This window comes from Theobroma umbraticum, unplaced genomic scaffold (genome assembly GCF_002168275.2).
Source record: "Theobroma umbraticum cultivar Fairchild unplaced genomic scaffold, ASM216827v3 scaffold_147.0, whole genome shotgun sequence".
NCBI lineage: Eukaryota > Viridiplantae > Streptophyta > Magnoliopsida > Malvales > Malvaceae > Theobroma > Theobroma umbraticum.
This window is the reverse complement of record NW_018397259.1, coordinates 1,090,821-1,104,898: the sequence shown is the minus strand read 5'-3', so window position 1 is coordinate 1,104,898 and position 14,078 is coordinate 1,090,821. Positions and strand designations below refer to the sequence as shown.

Sequence of the window (14,078 nt, the reverse complement as noted above, 5' to 3'; positions counted from 1 at the left end):
TGATGAATTAATGAATTACATTGAAAAATTGTACATTGAAAGGTTGTCAAAGAATCTTTTGACTCTCCTAACAATTGGATAACTATGATGCATTGCTAGTGTAACGACTCACTCCTACAGCCGTTACCGGCGCACAAGTCATGTAGGCACGCTTACACAACCTTGCAAGCCTTCCAAACATATTACCCTCACCAACTAAATTCTTTCCTTTGTCATATAATAACAATGCTATATAACCAGAATTTCAAATTTTATTCTTAAACACTCATAATAATTCTTGACATGAGATTTAAAATATAGGTACAACATATCTTAAAATGTAAACTTTCAAACATTACACCATTTAAATTTAACCAATAGTATCCAAGGGCTTCGGCCAAAACTAATTTTATGATACATCGCTTTATTTAAAAATATTAGACAACTTAACATCTATACAGCGGAGTGACACAAGGCTAAGGCTAGGAGACATCAATTACCTACATAGGGAACTGAAGTCCTCTCACCACGATTGCTCCCCACAGTTTACTTATCTGCCATATCAACTAGTTGGGGTGAGCCTTTCATACTCAGTGAGTGAACATGCAAGGAAACAAGCATTAAAGTAAAGCTTTTAATAATAATAATAATAATAATAATGTTTGATGAGATAAACTATGCACAGAGTTAATAGATTATGTGCAAATCAATAGAAAATGCTTAAATTTAAATCTCAAAATGTTTAATCACTTTTGCAGTGTAAAAATCTCATGCTCGAAAAAGTCAATTAACCATGACAATCTTAAACAATATAATTTCCCAAATGTCATGTAAACTAATAAATCAAAGCCATGGTTTTCTCAAACAAATATAATAGTAATGCCTTGCTCAATTAATAAAAACATATCAAATAAGGTATCCTCAAGTAGGTCTAATATAGCTCGTAGGCTCTCTTTGGGATATCAATAACATCAACACCTACTCGTGGGAACTCCCCACACCACCGAATATAAGTTGGGGCTTTAGGTCCCCTTTTACCTACTCGTGGGTAACTACTAAAGATTATAACTACTAAAGACCTAATTAAAAGAATTTAAGTAGGTATTGGTTAAATATTATAATTGTTATAGTATTAAGGACTTATTTTATAAATTTTAATAAGTTGAACCTAGATATAAATATCACATTATAGCCACTCTTCTTTTTCTCTTGAGTGTTGCCCCTCTTGAGAAGTTTTTTTTTTTTTTTTGAAAACTTCTCCTTTGATTCTTTGCTAGAAATCAAAGAAGAAAAGAGGACAAATCGTTATCCACTCGGTAAAACAAGCCCGTGACATAAAGCTCTCTCCTTGAGAAGGATCCATTGTAATCGTGTGTGCATCATTGAAGGCTAAGCGATTAAGTGGTTGAGATTCTTTCACACAAAAAGTGTTCACGTTTTGTCACCAAGAAGACTCCATTTGATTACGATATCACTTGAAAGGTATTTTTTCTTTTCTGATTTTATGTGGTGCTTAACTTTGCATTAAACAACCAAAGTGATCCAAAGGTAGGAGGCATGGTTTTTATTTTATTTCAATTTTAGTTATTCTGCTACGTTGATGCTTTAATCATGTCATTCTTATCATAAACAGCCTTTAAAAGCCTTAACTTCCAAAATCCATTAAGCTTGTCATTTTTGAAAAATACGTTGAGCGCCATGGCTCTAATTTTCCAAAGTCGTGGCTCGTTTTGCCTCAATTTTGTTCTTTTAGTACAATACTTTTACTCCGATAAAAATTTTGACTACTTTCTGATTAAAACTGAGCAAAGTGGTAAACATCAAAGTTGTAGTCCTAACTCTTAACTTTCTAATGATCTAAAAAATCATGTCATTTGGACTTCTGTAATATGAGATATGCTTGAAAAATCAAAATATATGCAAACAAAGCAACAGTCCATTGTACACTTTTCTTTATTAATTGAAATTATTTTTTATCCTACTCCTATGAAAACATAAAAATAAATATAAATAACATAAAACTAACATTATTAATTAAAAATGAGCATTTAAACATAAATTAAACTAAACTAATAAAATAACTAAAAAAACCTAAATCTGATATTAAATCTAGTCTAACTTAGACTAATTAAGTATTTAATCTCATATTAAAACGACCCCACTCATTTTAAAATTTTTTACTTAGTTGTATTAATTAAGTTAGAGTTTTATATAGTTAATGATATTAATGAACTCACCAATAAAATATAGATTACACAGTTGAATGAGTGACGAGTGGATGATTGATTGTTTGGTGACATATATTGAAAAAGATTATTAAATGATAGGTTGAATTTATATTTTTTTAATTTAACTTTTAATTTATAAATTTTAATATATTTATATTTTTTAATTTTTATTATTATTTTAATGATAATACCATTTAAAAAAAATTCATAAATCTGTCTCTGACTAACAACCATTGGGTTCGTTTAGTTAATGGTAGATACTTACATGTTTGACTATGGTACAAAAAACAAAATTAATGGCATCTGAAGTTTGGACCAGAAAAGGACACTTGGTTTGAATATCCATGCCTCTTGCACATGGGGGCCTACCACCCTTTGGTCCATTGAATGGGTGCAACACCACACACACATGCCTTTTTTTATTTCTAAGTTCTATATCGTACGTTAACGGGAATATTTTTTGTTACGGTTTTACCTACATGTACTCCTACCATCTCTTTATCATTGAAATAGGTTAAATTTTGTTAATTAAAATTTTTTAAAATCAAACTATCAAATGTAATCCTGTTTTTAATATTTTAAACTTTTTGCAAGCAAAACGTAAGTTGTAAAAACAACATCAAAATAAATGTGGGTGCTTGCTTAATTTAGTGGCAATCAGATCCAAAGTCAGGGTCGGCACAACCTAGTGAACCCAAAAAGTAAATAAAAAAAGGTCGGCATCTTGTTCTGTAGGCAGGCAACTTTTTTTATAAATTGACCAATCCATTTGTGCGATTTTTAAAATCCTTTGATGTGATGTGCCGCCCTGTATGGCGTCAACGCAACTCATGTGCATTGCTCTTAAAGCATACGCTCGTACCATGTGCCCCAGTTTAGATTTTACTACTTACTAATTTCATTATATTTTTTTATTATTATTATCTTATTGGCCCCTATACAACCTCAGCCCCTTTGTAAGTTACATACGTGGCCACCTCCTATATTTTCTATATATTTATTATTGAATTAAATGAATTGTACGCTTTATTTTATGTCCTGTGGATGCAAAGATCAAAAAGCATCTAACCAAATACCAGACATATGAATAAACTATTGTAATTCTTTTGGTTTTTTTTTTTTATATCTAAGGTCTATCTTGTTCAAAACAATAATACAACAATTATACATACCGAGACAATAAAGTAATTGGACGTTACAACTTGGAAATATACCTCAATCTGTATGATATGTGACTGTGTGATTATTAATATTTAAATTTAAAAAGTTATTGAATCAGTAATACTTGGATACAAGGTATAAACAAAAGAGATCTAAATGGCAAAAAGGGATAAGATACTTACATTCATTGGTGACTTTCATAAAGTTCTAAATAGTTTTAAGAATAATTTGTCAAAAATTACATAGACTTTCACTATGAAAAATAGAAAAAAAAAAAAAGGCAAAAGAGTGGTTGGAAAAGTAGATGTAAAGAAAGGATGGACAAAGACTAGGTTGGTTTGATAAGGGAACACAGGGCAAAGAGGTTGATAGAAAAGGGTTGTAGGAGTAAATTCAATTTCTGAAATTTGATAAATAGTATAAATGAAGCATATACTTCTTCCTTTTCCATTATTTTCCCCATTTTATCTTCTCATCATTTCTTTTTTGTTCAAAGTAGCTTATTCTTCAACTTTTTTTAGTAAAAAATATAACCAAACTTGTACTTGGATATAAAATAATAATTTAATTTATCATTAATTATTTCAATATCCTTTTTGAGTAATTGACCTTTTTGGAAAAACAAATCCTTTCTCTTATATTATAAGTGCAATTGACCTCTAACCCTTTACCCTACCAGCATGATTGATTATGGGAAATGGAAGAACCACTCTTCTATTCTTTATTCTCCTTCTATTGTATTAATTGTTTCATAAAAAGGTCATTCTGAGAAAAAGTAAAATCGTCGTTATCGACTCTTTCCTTAAAATAATTATTCTATCATGATTAAAATAACATAAAAAGGTAATTAGATAAAAATACTCTAAACTAATTTTAAAAATGACTAGCTTATGTAAGATAAACCCATCTTAATTTTTTGTTTCTCTCTACTCATTTACCTTTTTCCTTCTTTTTTTGAATTTCCTCTACCATTGAAAGACAATAGAGGGTGACAATGGTTGATTAGTGCCACCATGACCAGATTCGACTGTGAAAATGTCAAATTTGACATTTCACAATGAGATCTTAGTGTGAAAAGCTCCAATTTGATGCTCTAAGGACCAAATCCAATCACAGGGAACACCAAATCAATGTTTCATTCTGTCAATCGCATCTTTAGCGCTCGATTGATTGAAAAGAAAGAAAAAAAATTAAAAAAAATAAAGATAAAATTAAAATAAAAAATTTTCAAGTTTTATTTATAAATTATTAAAAGTTAATATTTCAAATTAAAATTTTAATAATAAATTTTTAATATCCTAACAATAAAAATAAAGTAAATACAATAATCATTTTAAAGTTTTAATTATAAATTTTTAATATTTAAAAAATAAAATAAAATAAATAATTATATTAAAATTATAATAAAAATTTATTAATATTTTTAATAAATTATCTAAAAAAGTAAATATTTGAAACTAAAAATCCTAATTTATAATAAAAAATATATTTTTATATTTTTATCACTTAATGTTTTTTATTTTAAAATTATTTTTATCAATAAAAAATAATATAATAACATTTTTATTTTATAAACTAAATTATCGCTGTCTTATTTTATTTTCGTAAAATAATCACTGCGCGAAATTTGATAGGAAGCTCTTGACCACCACAGTTATATAAAGCAACCATAAGTTTGTCAACATCAGCTATGTAGAGAAAACCCTACAATTCTCCAGCTTGGTCAGTTTAGCCCTTCCCTTCGAGCTGCCTCTCTTTCTAAAAGCTACTTTGTTTTTTTTTTTTTTCTTTTTCTTCTTTTCTTTTAAGGTCAGTTTGTGAGATCTATTTAGGGAATCGAGGAAAGCAAAACAAAATCAAAAAGCTAAACCAAAAAAAGCAATACTTGATAATTCTGTACTAAAAGTGTGGACGAGTGAGAGTGAAAAGGGGTGAAGTCGTTTCTTTCGTTTTGATAACCGGAAATATGGATAAACTGTTGAACTTGAACTTGAAGGAATTTGAAGTGGAGCCGAAGCACTCGTCGGAGGCAGCGTTAAGGCGGTGGAGAAAGCTTGTCACTATTGTTAAGAACCCTCGCCGGAGGTTCCGCATGATCGCTAATCTCGACAAACGATCCGAGGCCGAACAGCAAAAGCTCAAAATCAAGGTTTTATATCTAACCCCTTCCCCTCCCCACTCCCCCCTCTTTTTTTTTTTTTTCTAATTTCCCCTATTACTTTTCCTTTTTCAAATTTTCTGCTGGACTGGAAAATGCACACTTACGGGGATAATGGAATATATGTATATATATATTTGTTATTATTTTAATCTATTTTTGGAAACAAAGAAAATGAGAGCCATTCCATTGGAATTTGACTTGTTTTATATTTCTGTAGTTTTGCTGGTTGTCTGTCTATTTGTTTGTTTGTTCGTTTGTCCAATTACATTTGAAAATTTGTCCTTGATCTTCTGAGGAACCCAAGGGGGCGGCCGAGATTTTGCTTTTGGGCAGCTAATATTATAATTGTTAAATTCGATGCAGCTGACCTTTTTCCCTCAACAAATTTGCAAATATAGAAAGAACCGTCAGTGGGTCACAGCTTTGGTAATCTTATATCAAGATTTAAATTTTCTTTTTTAGGGTTGTTTTGCTTGTTTAGGCCAAATTAGATTAATACTAGTGTACAGTAACATATTTAAGGAGTTTTGATCGGGTGGATCAGATCCTTGTCTAGATCCTAATAATTCGGGAACATATGGGCCACATTATTGCCGTACTTATCTGCACGGACGAATGCTTTCTTGCCACGTGGGCCCCAATGGCCTCCAACTATTCAGATGGTGACGTGGCGATCTGTGATCCGTGTGCCATGTAGTACTGTAATTGTCCAACATGTTTAGGCTCTTCATGAAAGCCAAACTGGACGCCTGGAAATCTGTGTTGCGTAGCTTTTTCAACAGTGAAACATTCAAAACTATTTTACGAATCAGCTGAGTGTTTTTTCTTGGTGGTGTACTACTGGGTTAAGATTTATGTTTTTGACTATTTAATTTTTAATACTTTTATTATCATCCAAGAGTTTTAAAATCATTTCAGCAATCAGAATTTGAAATTTTAATTTAGGGATTTTGGGATTCAAAGCTTAGGATGAGAGAGAGAGAGAGAGAGGGTATATTTGACTTCAGCGGAATTTAGAGCCGCATGGGTAAGCGGTTACTCTAATAAAAGTTTAGGTGGTGTTATGTTAAATATATTAATGGCACTTTCAGTTCATTTTTCTTGATGTTCTCTGTAGTCGCTTTCTTGCTGTGGTTGTGGCGTAGAGCCAGGGTCTGAATTTAGTATTTCTTTTAATCCACGCCACTAATTAAATATGCCTTTTGGACTTTCGCTACCACTAATGTGGAACGAAACTTCCTTGAAGTTTCCTAAAAGATTTGGTGTATATATGTATTATGTGTATAAGAAACTAGGGGATACCCTTGGTTTCAAGGATAACGATGGCCATAAATTTTGTCCCATTGGCTCTGCTGCAAGAAGCATGCCCCTCGCGTCATGTTTGCCCCACTTCACTTATCTCTTATCCATTAAAATATAAATAGCATAATTCCTTGCCCAAGTGGCTCTTCTTTTTTATTTTTAATACTAATAATGCTGCTCTCTTAGTGCCTTCTAAGCGTCTTAACTGCTGTGGCAGTTAAGAGTTGTCTTTGAGGTTCACCTAACTGTAGTACATATCTTTCTTATTAAAAATTCCCTACTATGTGATGTGATATATTTGTATGTTGTTCAACATTGGGATATGGAATCTAATAAAGTAATGCCCCGTCAACCTGATATTTGATTTCTTTAAAGTTTTCTGCAAGTGTGAAGAGAATCATGTTTATGGTGGCAGATGTGTTCAAATTTTGCTAAAAAGGGAATATGAAATGACAATGATTAAAAACGTGTCATATTCATCTAAGCATTTGTTCTAAAAGCATTTCATGCAATGAGAAAGCACTTCTGGTGGTGCTATATCTTCATGTTGATGAGGGTACAATCCTATTCAAATGCCCGGGCCAAATTTCTTCTAAAGTAGGTCCGTGTAATTCTTTTTTATTATCACCCGAAGTAAAAATGTTAAGCTACAAAGGCATGCTGGAAATTGAAAGCTGAAAATAAGAGGACATAGATATGGCTGATGAAATGAAACCGGGTAAGAATACCTTATTCTTATCAGAACATATTTGGACAAGCACAAATTCAGTCTTTTATCACTATTTATCTTTCTTGAGGAAGATGAGTTTCCTTTAAGCATCTAGATAATTTGCTTTTAGCTGCAATCATATAATATCATCATTCATGACAAGTTTGGAACCATTTGAAAATGTATAATTAGTAAGATTTTTTTTTACTCAGAATTTCTAATGAGATATTGGAACTTCAAATAGTGTTGTGGGTTGTGAAGATCATTTCCCAGTCACCATCTTAAACACCAATGATAACACAGCCATTTGCATGTCCTCTCAAAATGTTACTTGAACATGAAGAATGACAAATTATGGCTTATTAGTCTGCCTTACACATAAAAACAAATGTCTTTGAACTGCATTTGGTTTTAGAAGTCCTGCTAAAATGTTGAGTATTATTGTTGCAATGAATTTCTACTATGATTGTTACAAAGTCGTTCTTTGACCTTATCCATTTTTCCCCACAAACCAGGAGAAAATTCGAGTCGCTCTTATTGTTCAGAAAGCAGCTTTGCAGTTTATTGATGGTATGATATGCAGTTTTGTAGTTCTAACAAAGCCTATATGCTACCTTTGTATTGTTATCAGTGCACTCCCGTATTACTCAACTGATTCTGTGATCATATTCAGCTGCTGGTCCACCTGAATACAAGCTTACCAATGAGGTTAGAGAAGCAAATTTTGGAATTGAACCAGATGAACTTGCTTCAATTGTTCATGGTCATGACATTAAGCGCTTGAGGTTGCATGGTGGTGTTGAAGGGATCGCAAGGAAAGTCGCTGTCTCCCCTGATGAAGGTGTCTACTCAGACAACATATCTACTAGGCAAAAGATCTATGGCTTAAACTGTTACACAGAGAAACCTCCAAGAACATTTTGGATGTTTGTGTGGGATGCACTGCAAGACTTGACCCTGATTGTCCTTATGGTTTGTGCAGTGATATCTATAGGTGTAGGACTTGCCACAGAAGGGTGGCCAAAGGGCATGTATGATGGATCAGGAATTCTACTTAGTATAATCTTGGTAGTATTGGTTACTGCTATTAGTGACTACAGGCAGTCCTTGCAATTTAGAGAACTTGACAGGGAGAAAAAAAAGATTTATGTTCAAGTTACAAGAGATGGGCGTAGACAGAAAGTTTCTATTTATGACTTGGTAGTTGGGGATGTTGTTCATTTAAGTATTGGAGACCAAGTTCCAGCCGATGGGCTGCTTATATCAGGATACAGCTTGCAGATTGATGAGTCAACTTTGTCGGGGGAGATTGACCCAGTGGACATATATGAACAACATCCTTTTCTTCTTTCAGGAACCAAAGTTAGAGATGGGTCAGGAAAGATGCTGGTTACAGCAGTTGGGATGAGGACTGAATGGGGGAAGTTGATGGAAACTCTGAATGAGGGTGGAGAAGATGAGACCCCACTTCAGGTGAAATTGAATGGTGTTGCTACAATTATTGGTAAAATTGGCTTGACTTTTGCGGTGCTCACATTTGTGGTTTTAGCAGTGAGGTTTCTCGTGGAGAAAGCACTCCAAAATGAGTTCACTAACTGGTCTTCAACTGATGCATTGACACTTCTAAACTACTTTGCTATTGCAGTAACTATAATAGTTGTTGCTGTTCCTGAAGGATTACCATTGGCAGTGACTCTGAGCCTGGCCTTTGCAATGAAGCAATTAATGGCTGAAAGGGCATTGGTAAGGCATCTCTCCGCATGTGAGACAATGGGTTCCGTAAGTTGCATCTGTACCGATAAGACAGGGACACTAACAACAAACCATATGGTGGTTAATAGGATATGGATATGTGAGAAAATTAAAGATATTAGTGGTAATGAGAGCAAAAACCTTGATGAGCTGGAGATATCTGAAGGAGTGTTCAGCGTCCTTTTACGTGCTATATTTCTAAATAGTAGTGCTGAAGTCGTGAAGGATGAAAAGGGGAAGAACTCCATTTTGGGAACACCAACAGAAACAGCGTTGTTGGAATTTGGGCTGCTTTTGGGTGGTGATCATGATGCCCAACGAAGACAGGTTAAGATACTTAAGGTTGAGCCTTTCAATTCATGCAGGAAGAAGATGTCTGTGCTGGTGGCTCTTCCGGAAGGTGGGATTCGAGCTTTTTGTAAAGGTGCATCAGAAATAGTATTAAGTATGTGCGACAAGGTTGCTGATTACAGCGGAGAGCTAGTTCCTTTATCTGAAGAACGAGTAAGAAATATCACAGATGTCATAAATGGCTTTGCCTCTGAAGCACTAAGAACTCTATGCCTGGCTTTTAAAGATGTAGATGACACTTATCCTAAGAATAGCATACCTGAAAGTGGCTATACCTTGATGGCAGTTGTTGGGATCAAGGATCCTGTGCGTCCTGGAGTCAAGGAAGCAGTTCAAACCTGTTTAGCTGCAGGAATTACTGTTCGCATGGTCACTGGTGATAATATTTATACAGCAAAAGCGATAGCTAAAGAATGTGGCATACTAACAGCAGATGAAAATGCCATACAAGGACCAGAATTTAGTAGAAAGTCTCTTGATGAGATGAGGGACATTATACCAAATATTCAGGTTCTAAATTAACGTTTGTAAAATTTCACATTCAATTTATTCCTTGGGAGGCGTACATTTTCTTGAACATTGTTATGGATTTCAGGTAATGGCACGGTCAAAGCCTATGGATAAGCTCAATTTGGTCAACCAATTAAGAAATATGTTTGGAGAAGTTGTTGCAGTGACTGGTGATGGGACCAACGATGCTCCAGCTTTGCATCAGTCAGACATTGGACTTGCTATGGGTGTAGCCGGAACAGAGGTTTGTGTGAATGCGCAGTTTTATTTGATTCTGATGATTCTGAGAAATTTGAACATGTTTGGCTTTTTGTCTGTGCTGACTTTTTTTTTTATTCTATTTGGCATCCTATGTGATTTTAATTTATTGTTTATTCTCTTAGTGTTATCAATGGAAATCATCTTTCTGGCTAGGAATATATTTGTTTTCTGTTCTGGTATTTGATTTACCTCGGGACTGTGGAAACTGGTTTATTATAGGAAATAAGCAACTCTACAGGATTATCATTTCATTTTTGTATTCATATTTTCAACCCCCTATTTTCTCAGTTGTCTCGACTTTCCTGAATTAGTTTATCGGTCAAGGAAAGGACAAGTTATTTTCCAGTGGTGAGAGTTATGAATTTTATTGGCTTCTTGAACAAGGTTTCTGAATATGTTGATTCCGACTTCCATTTTCTAAAAGATGCTTAGGTGAAGTTCTTGAGCTTTAAATTTGTCTCCATTCCTCTTCTTACTTAGATACTGGTCCCTTTCTTTGAAAAAATGCCTGTATAATTTTGTGAATGACTCTTCTTTTCCAAAGAGATTTTCGGAATCATTGTGCTTCTGATGAATTTTTTGCTACCATTTGAATTTATTCTCTTAGTTTCTTTGTTCTCAACATGCTTATGTTTTGAACAGGCCATGTTCTCATCATTCTTATTTTCTCCTCAACATGCTTGTGGAAGATACTTCTGCCTTTGCAAAAAAGTTTCTTCAACCTTCTTTTGGAAGAAAGGCTTGTGTAATTTTTTAAATGGTCATTTTTTTTTTATGTCGAGATCTTTGGATAATTACTGCTTCTGATAAGTGTTCTTGGATTCATTTAAACTCAATTTCTTAATATCTTTGTTCTTGACATCCTTGTGTCTTATTAGGCTGTAAATATTGGAATCTAGAACTGTCAACAAATAACTGTTCTTATGCAAGTACAACTAATGTTAAATGCAATCAAGTTTGTCATCAAGTTTTTCATTGATTACATGATATGATTAGAAATTGTCAGCATAGTCCCTTTGCAAGTACATCTAGTTGTGGAGGTCATTCAGACTGGATTATAATGTTTGTTAGAGGCTGTTAACTGGTCTTGCTCTTTCCTTTTTATGAAGATATCTGCTATCAGACTGATATTTTTGTAGTTTGGGCTGGCTTTGTTGCCATATCAAGCTTGTTTACATTCTTCTCATTCCATTCCAACTTTGATATTGTTAATACCTTGATACTGTCTGTACAGGTTGCCAAAGAAAATGCTGATGTCATCGTAATGGATGATAATTTTGCTACTATTGTGAATGTAGCTAAATGGGGACGTGCAGTATACATTAACATCCAAAAGTTTGTGCAGTTCCAATTAACAGTTAATGTAGTTGCTCTTGTAATCAATTTTGTTTCCGCATGCATCTCAGGTATGCTGGATCATGAAGCTAGCTTTTGTCAGACGTGTTGTAGTTGTAATGATTAGACATCGTCCTCATCATTATCTGACTTCTGCACAACTTTCAGGATCTGCCCCCCTCACAGCTGTACAATTGCTTTGGGTTAATATGATCATGGACACTCTTGGGGCATTGGCACTGGCTACAGAACCTCCTAATGATGCATTAATGAAAAGACCCCCAGTTCCAAGGGGTGCAAGTTTCATCACCAAACCAATGTGGAGAAATATTATTGGTCAGAGTATATATCAACTGATAGTCCTTGGTGTTCTCAAGTTTGATGGGAAGCAGCTTCTAAGGCTTACAGGTTCAGATGCCACCAGTGTGCTGAATACTGTGATATTCAACTCATTTGTGTTTTGCCAGGTATTATATTTTAGATTGAACTAGCTGAGTAGCTGTACTGAAAGCTTCTTCTTTGGCCTTCCTTTTTATGCGCATGTTTAGATGGATTATTCTTCAGCATGACAAATAGTCTCTCTTTATGAATTAGGTAGGACAATTATTTGGTCACACCATCCCTCTTAACAGTTGCAAGTTATCTGTATTTCCAAGTGCGCTAATTTTTAGGAGCTTAGGGCTGTAATTATTAGGTAAGAACTTGTCAGAATAGTTTTGAATAAGACTGTTTAACTACGCAGCTGAACATGGACTGAAATCGCAGACTTGAATCGCTAGGCAAAGAACTAAAAATCATAGCATAAAGATTGTCAGAGAAAATAATACGGACCATCTGGTTAGATGTGGTACCATTCAATTTGACTAGTAGGAACAAAAACAGACATTCCTTGGAATACGGCCTGATTGCTGCTCAGCTTTTGATGTGGAAACACCTGGCTTGATTTGCTTGCAACATTTGACAAGTCAGAAGTAAAGAATATAATGTGAATTTGATTTACTATCGGCATTTTTTAATATTCTTATTTCATTTGGCTGAGATGGTACTTTGGAGAAGAATAATTGATAATTATGTTGTGATTATTGAGGGTTTTTTTTTTTCCCTTTGGGATTATTCCAGGTGTTTAATGAAATTAATAGTCGTGAAATAGAGAAGATAAACATATTCCGGGGCATGTTTGACAGCTGGATATTTATAGCGGTCATGGTTTCAACAATAGCATTCCAAGTGGTCATAGTTGAGTACCTTGGAACTTTTGCCAGCACTGTACCTCTAAGTTGGCAGCTATGGGTAGTTTGCATCTTAATTGGGTCAGTTAGCCTGATTGTTGCTGTTATTCTGAAGTGCATCCCTGTTGGAAGAGCAGTTGTTAAGCCAAAGCACCACGATGGTTATGATGCACTTCCTAGTGGTCCAGAGCTGGCATGATTGCCCAAAAGGTAAACCAAAATGTCATTCTTGAGGCTGCTTGAATGGCAATAGACTTGGTTGTTGACAAGTTTTGATTTTTGGGATCACAAATTTTATTTTATATTTTCGTTTTTCTTCTTTATATCCTTTGATCCCCGGAGTTCGAAAGGAGATTTTAGATATAGTGCTGGAGGGACTTTAATTTTTAGGCGCACACCTGACCACACCTCTCTGACTTCTGACGAAGGACGGATACAGGTTGATACAAGTGGCATCAAATGACATCATTGACGTGCCAAAAATTCTCACTAATTATATTATTTTTGCTAGAATTTTATGTAATTAATGATGTTAATGAATTCATTAATTATTTTAATTATAACACTGTTTAAAAAAAATTTCGAATCAGCTCACAAAAAAATATAATATCCCGATTAATTTTCGAAGTATGGCTTGATGCCATGTTTCGTTCCGACACAAATGAAAAAGGGGTTATATCATCTGGTGTTAGTTGCTGGTGTAAGCCTTGGCTGATCTTTTTGTTCAGTAGCATCATCATGGCAGGTATCTAACGTCCTTTATATAGCATCAAGTATGCTGAAGCTTTGAGCAAGTTCTGAGAACATTGGTGTGGACAGAGCGATACTTGTATCGGTATAATCGAAGGGTTTGCTGAAGCTTGGCCTTGGCAATGTGGTTTGATTTACGTCGCTTTTTCTTCAACCCAATCATGCCACAGGTAAAAGGAATAGGGTTTGAGCAGAGTTTCAAGTCAATGTTTTGATCATCGAACCGTAGTGCTCCGTTTGGGTTGGTTTTGATGGCCGTTTATTCTCTTTATTATGATGGGTTTGTAGTACGCATTTTCTCCTATTAATAAAATTATCTTGCCTTTCAAATGCAAAAAAAGTGCTCCTAT

General features: G+C 34.2%; 1 protein-coding gene across 3 annotated transcripts; it reads left to right on the top strand.

The window, feature by feature from the left end:
• Positions 1-5,008: 5,008 nt before the first annotated feature.
• On the top strand, positions 5,009-14,063 carry LOC110415799 (putative calcium-transporting ATPase 11, plasma membrane-type). Of its 3 annotated transcripts, XM_021427521.2 has the most exons (8): positions 5,011-5,517; positions 8,056-8,110; positions 8,214-10,153; positions 10,239-10,397; positions 11,649-11,820; positions 11,918-12,216; positions 12,869-13,188; positions 13,707-14,063. In XM_021427521.2, exons 1-7 carry the CDS (start codon positions 5,335-5,337, stop codon positions 13,175-13,177), a joined length of 3,117 nt encoding a protein of 1,038 aa, XP_021283196.1. In that variant the 5' UTR covers positions 5,011-5,334; the 3' UTR covers positions 13,178-13,188; positions 13,707-14,063. The 3 variants fall into 3 exon arrangements, with proteins under 3 accessions (XP_021283197.1, XP_021283196.1, XP_021283195.1); XM_021427522.2 differs by lacking the exons at positions 12,869-13,188; positions 13,707-14,063 and adding an exon at positions 12,492-12,854 and having other exon boundaries at positions 5,009-5,517; XM_021427520.2 differs by lacking the exon at positions 13,707-14,063 and having other exon boundaries at positions 5,012-5,517; positions 12,869-13,700.
• Positions 14,064-14,078: the final 15 nt, after the last annotated feature.

Excerpts from the sequence above, each read along its gene's own strand:
- LOC110415799 (XM_021427521.2), top strand. The coding sequence starts at position 5,335 with ATGGATAAACTGTTGAACTTGAACTTGAAGGAATTTGAAGTGGAGCCG. Across the intron at positions 10,398-11,648 it reads TGGGTGTAGCCGGAACAGAG|GTTGCCAAAGAAAATGCTGA; the intron begins GTTTGTGTGAAT and ends CTGTCTGTACAG. Across the intron at positions 12,217-12,868 it reads ACTCATTTGTGTTTTGCCAG|GTGTTTAATGAAATTAATAG; the intron begins GTATTATATTTT and ends GGATTATTCCAG.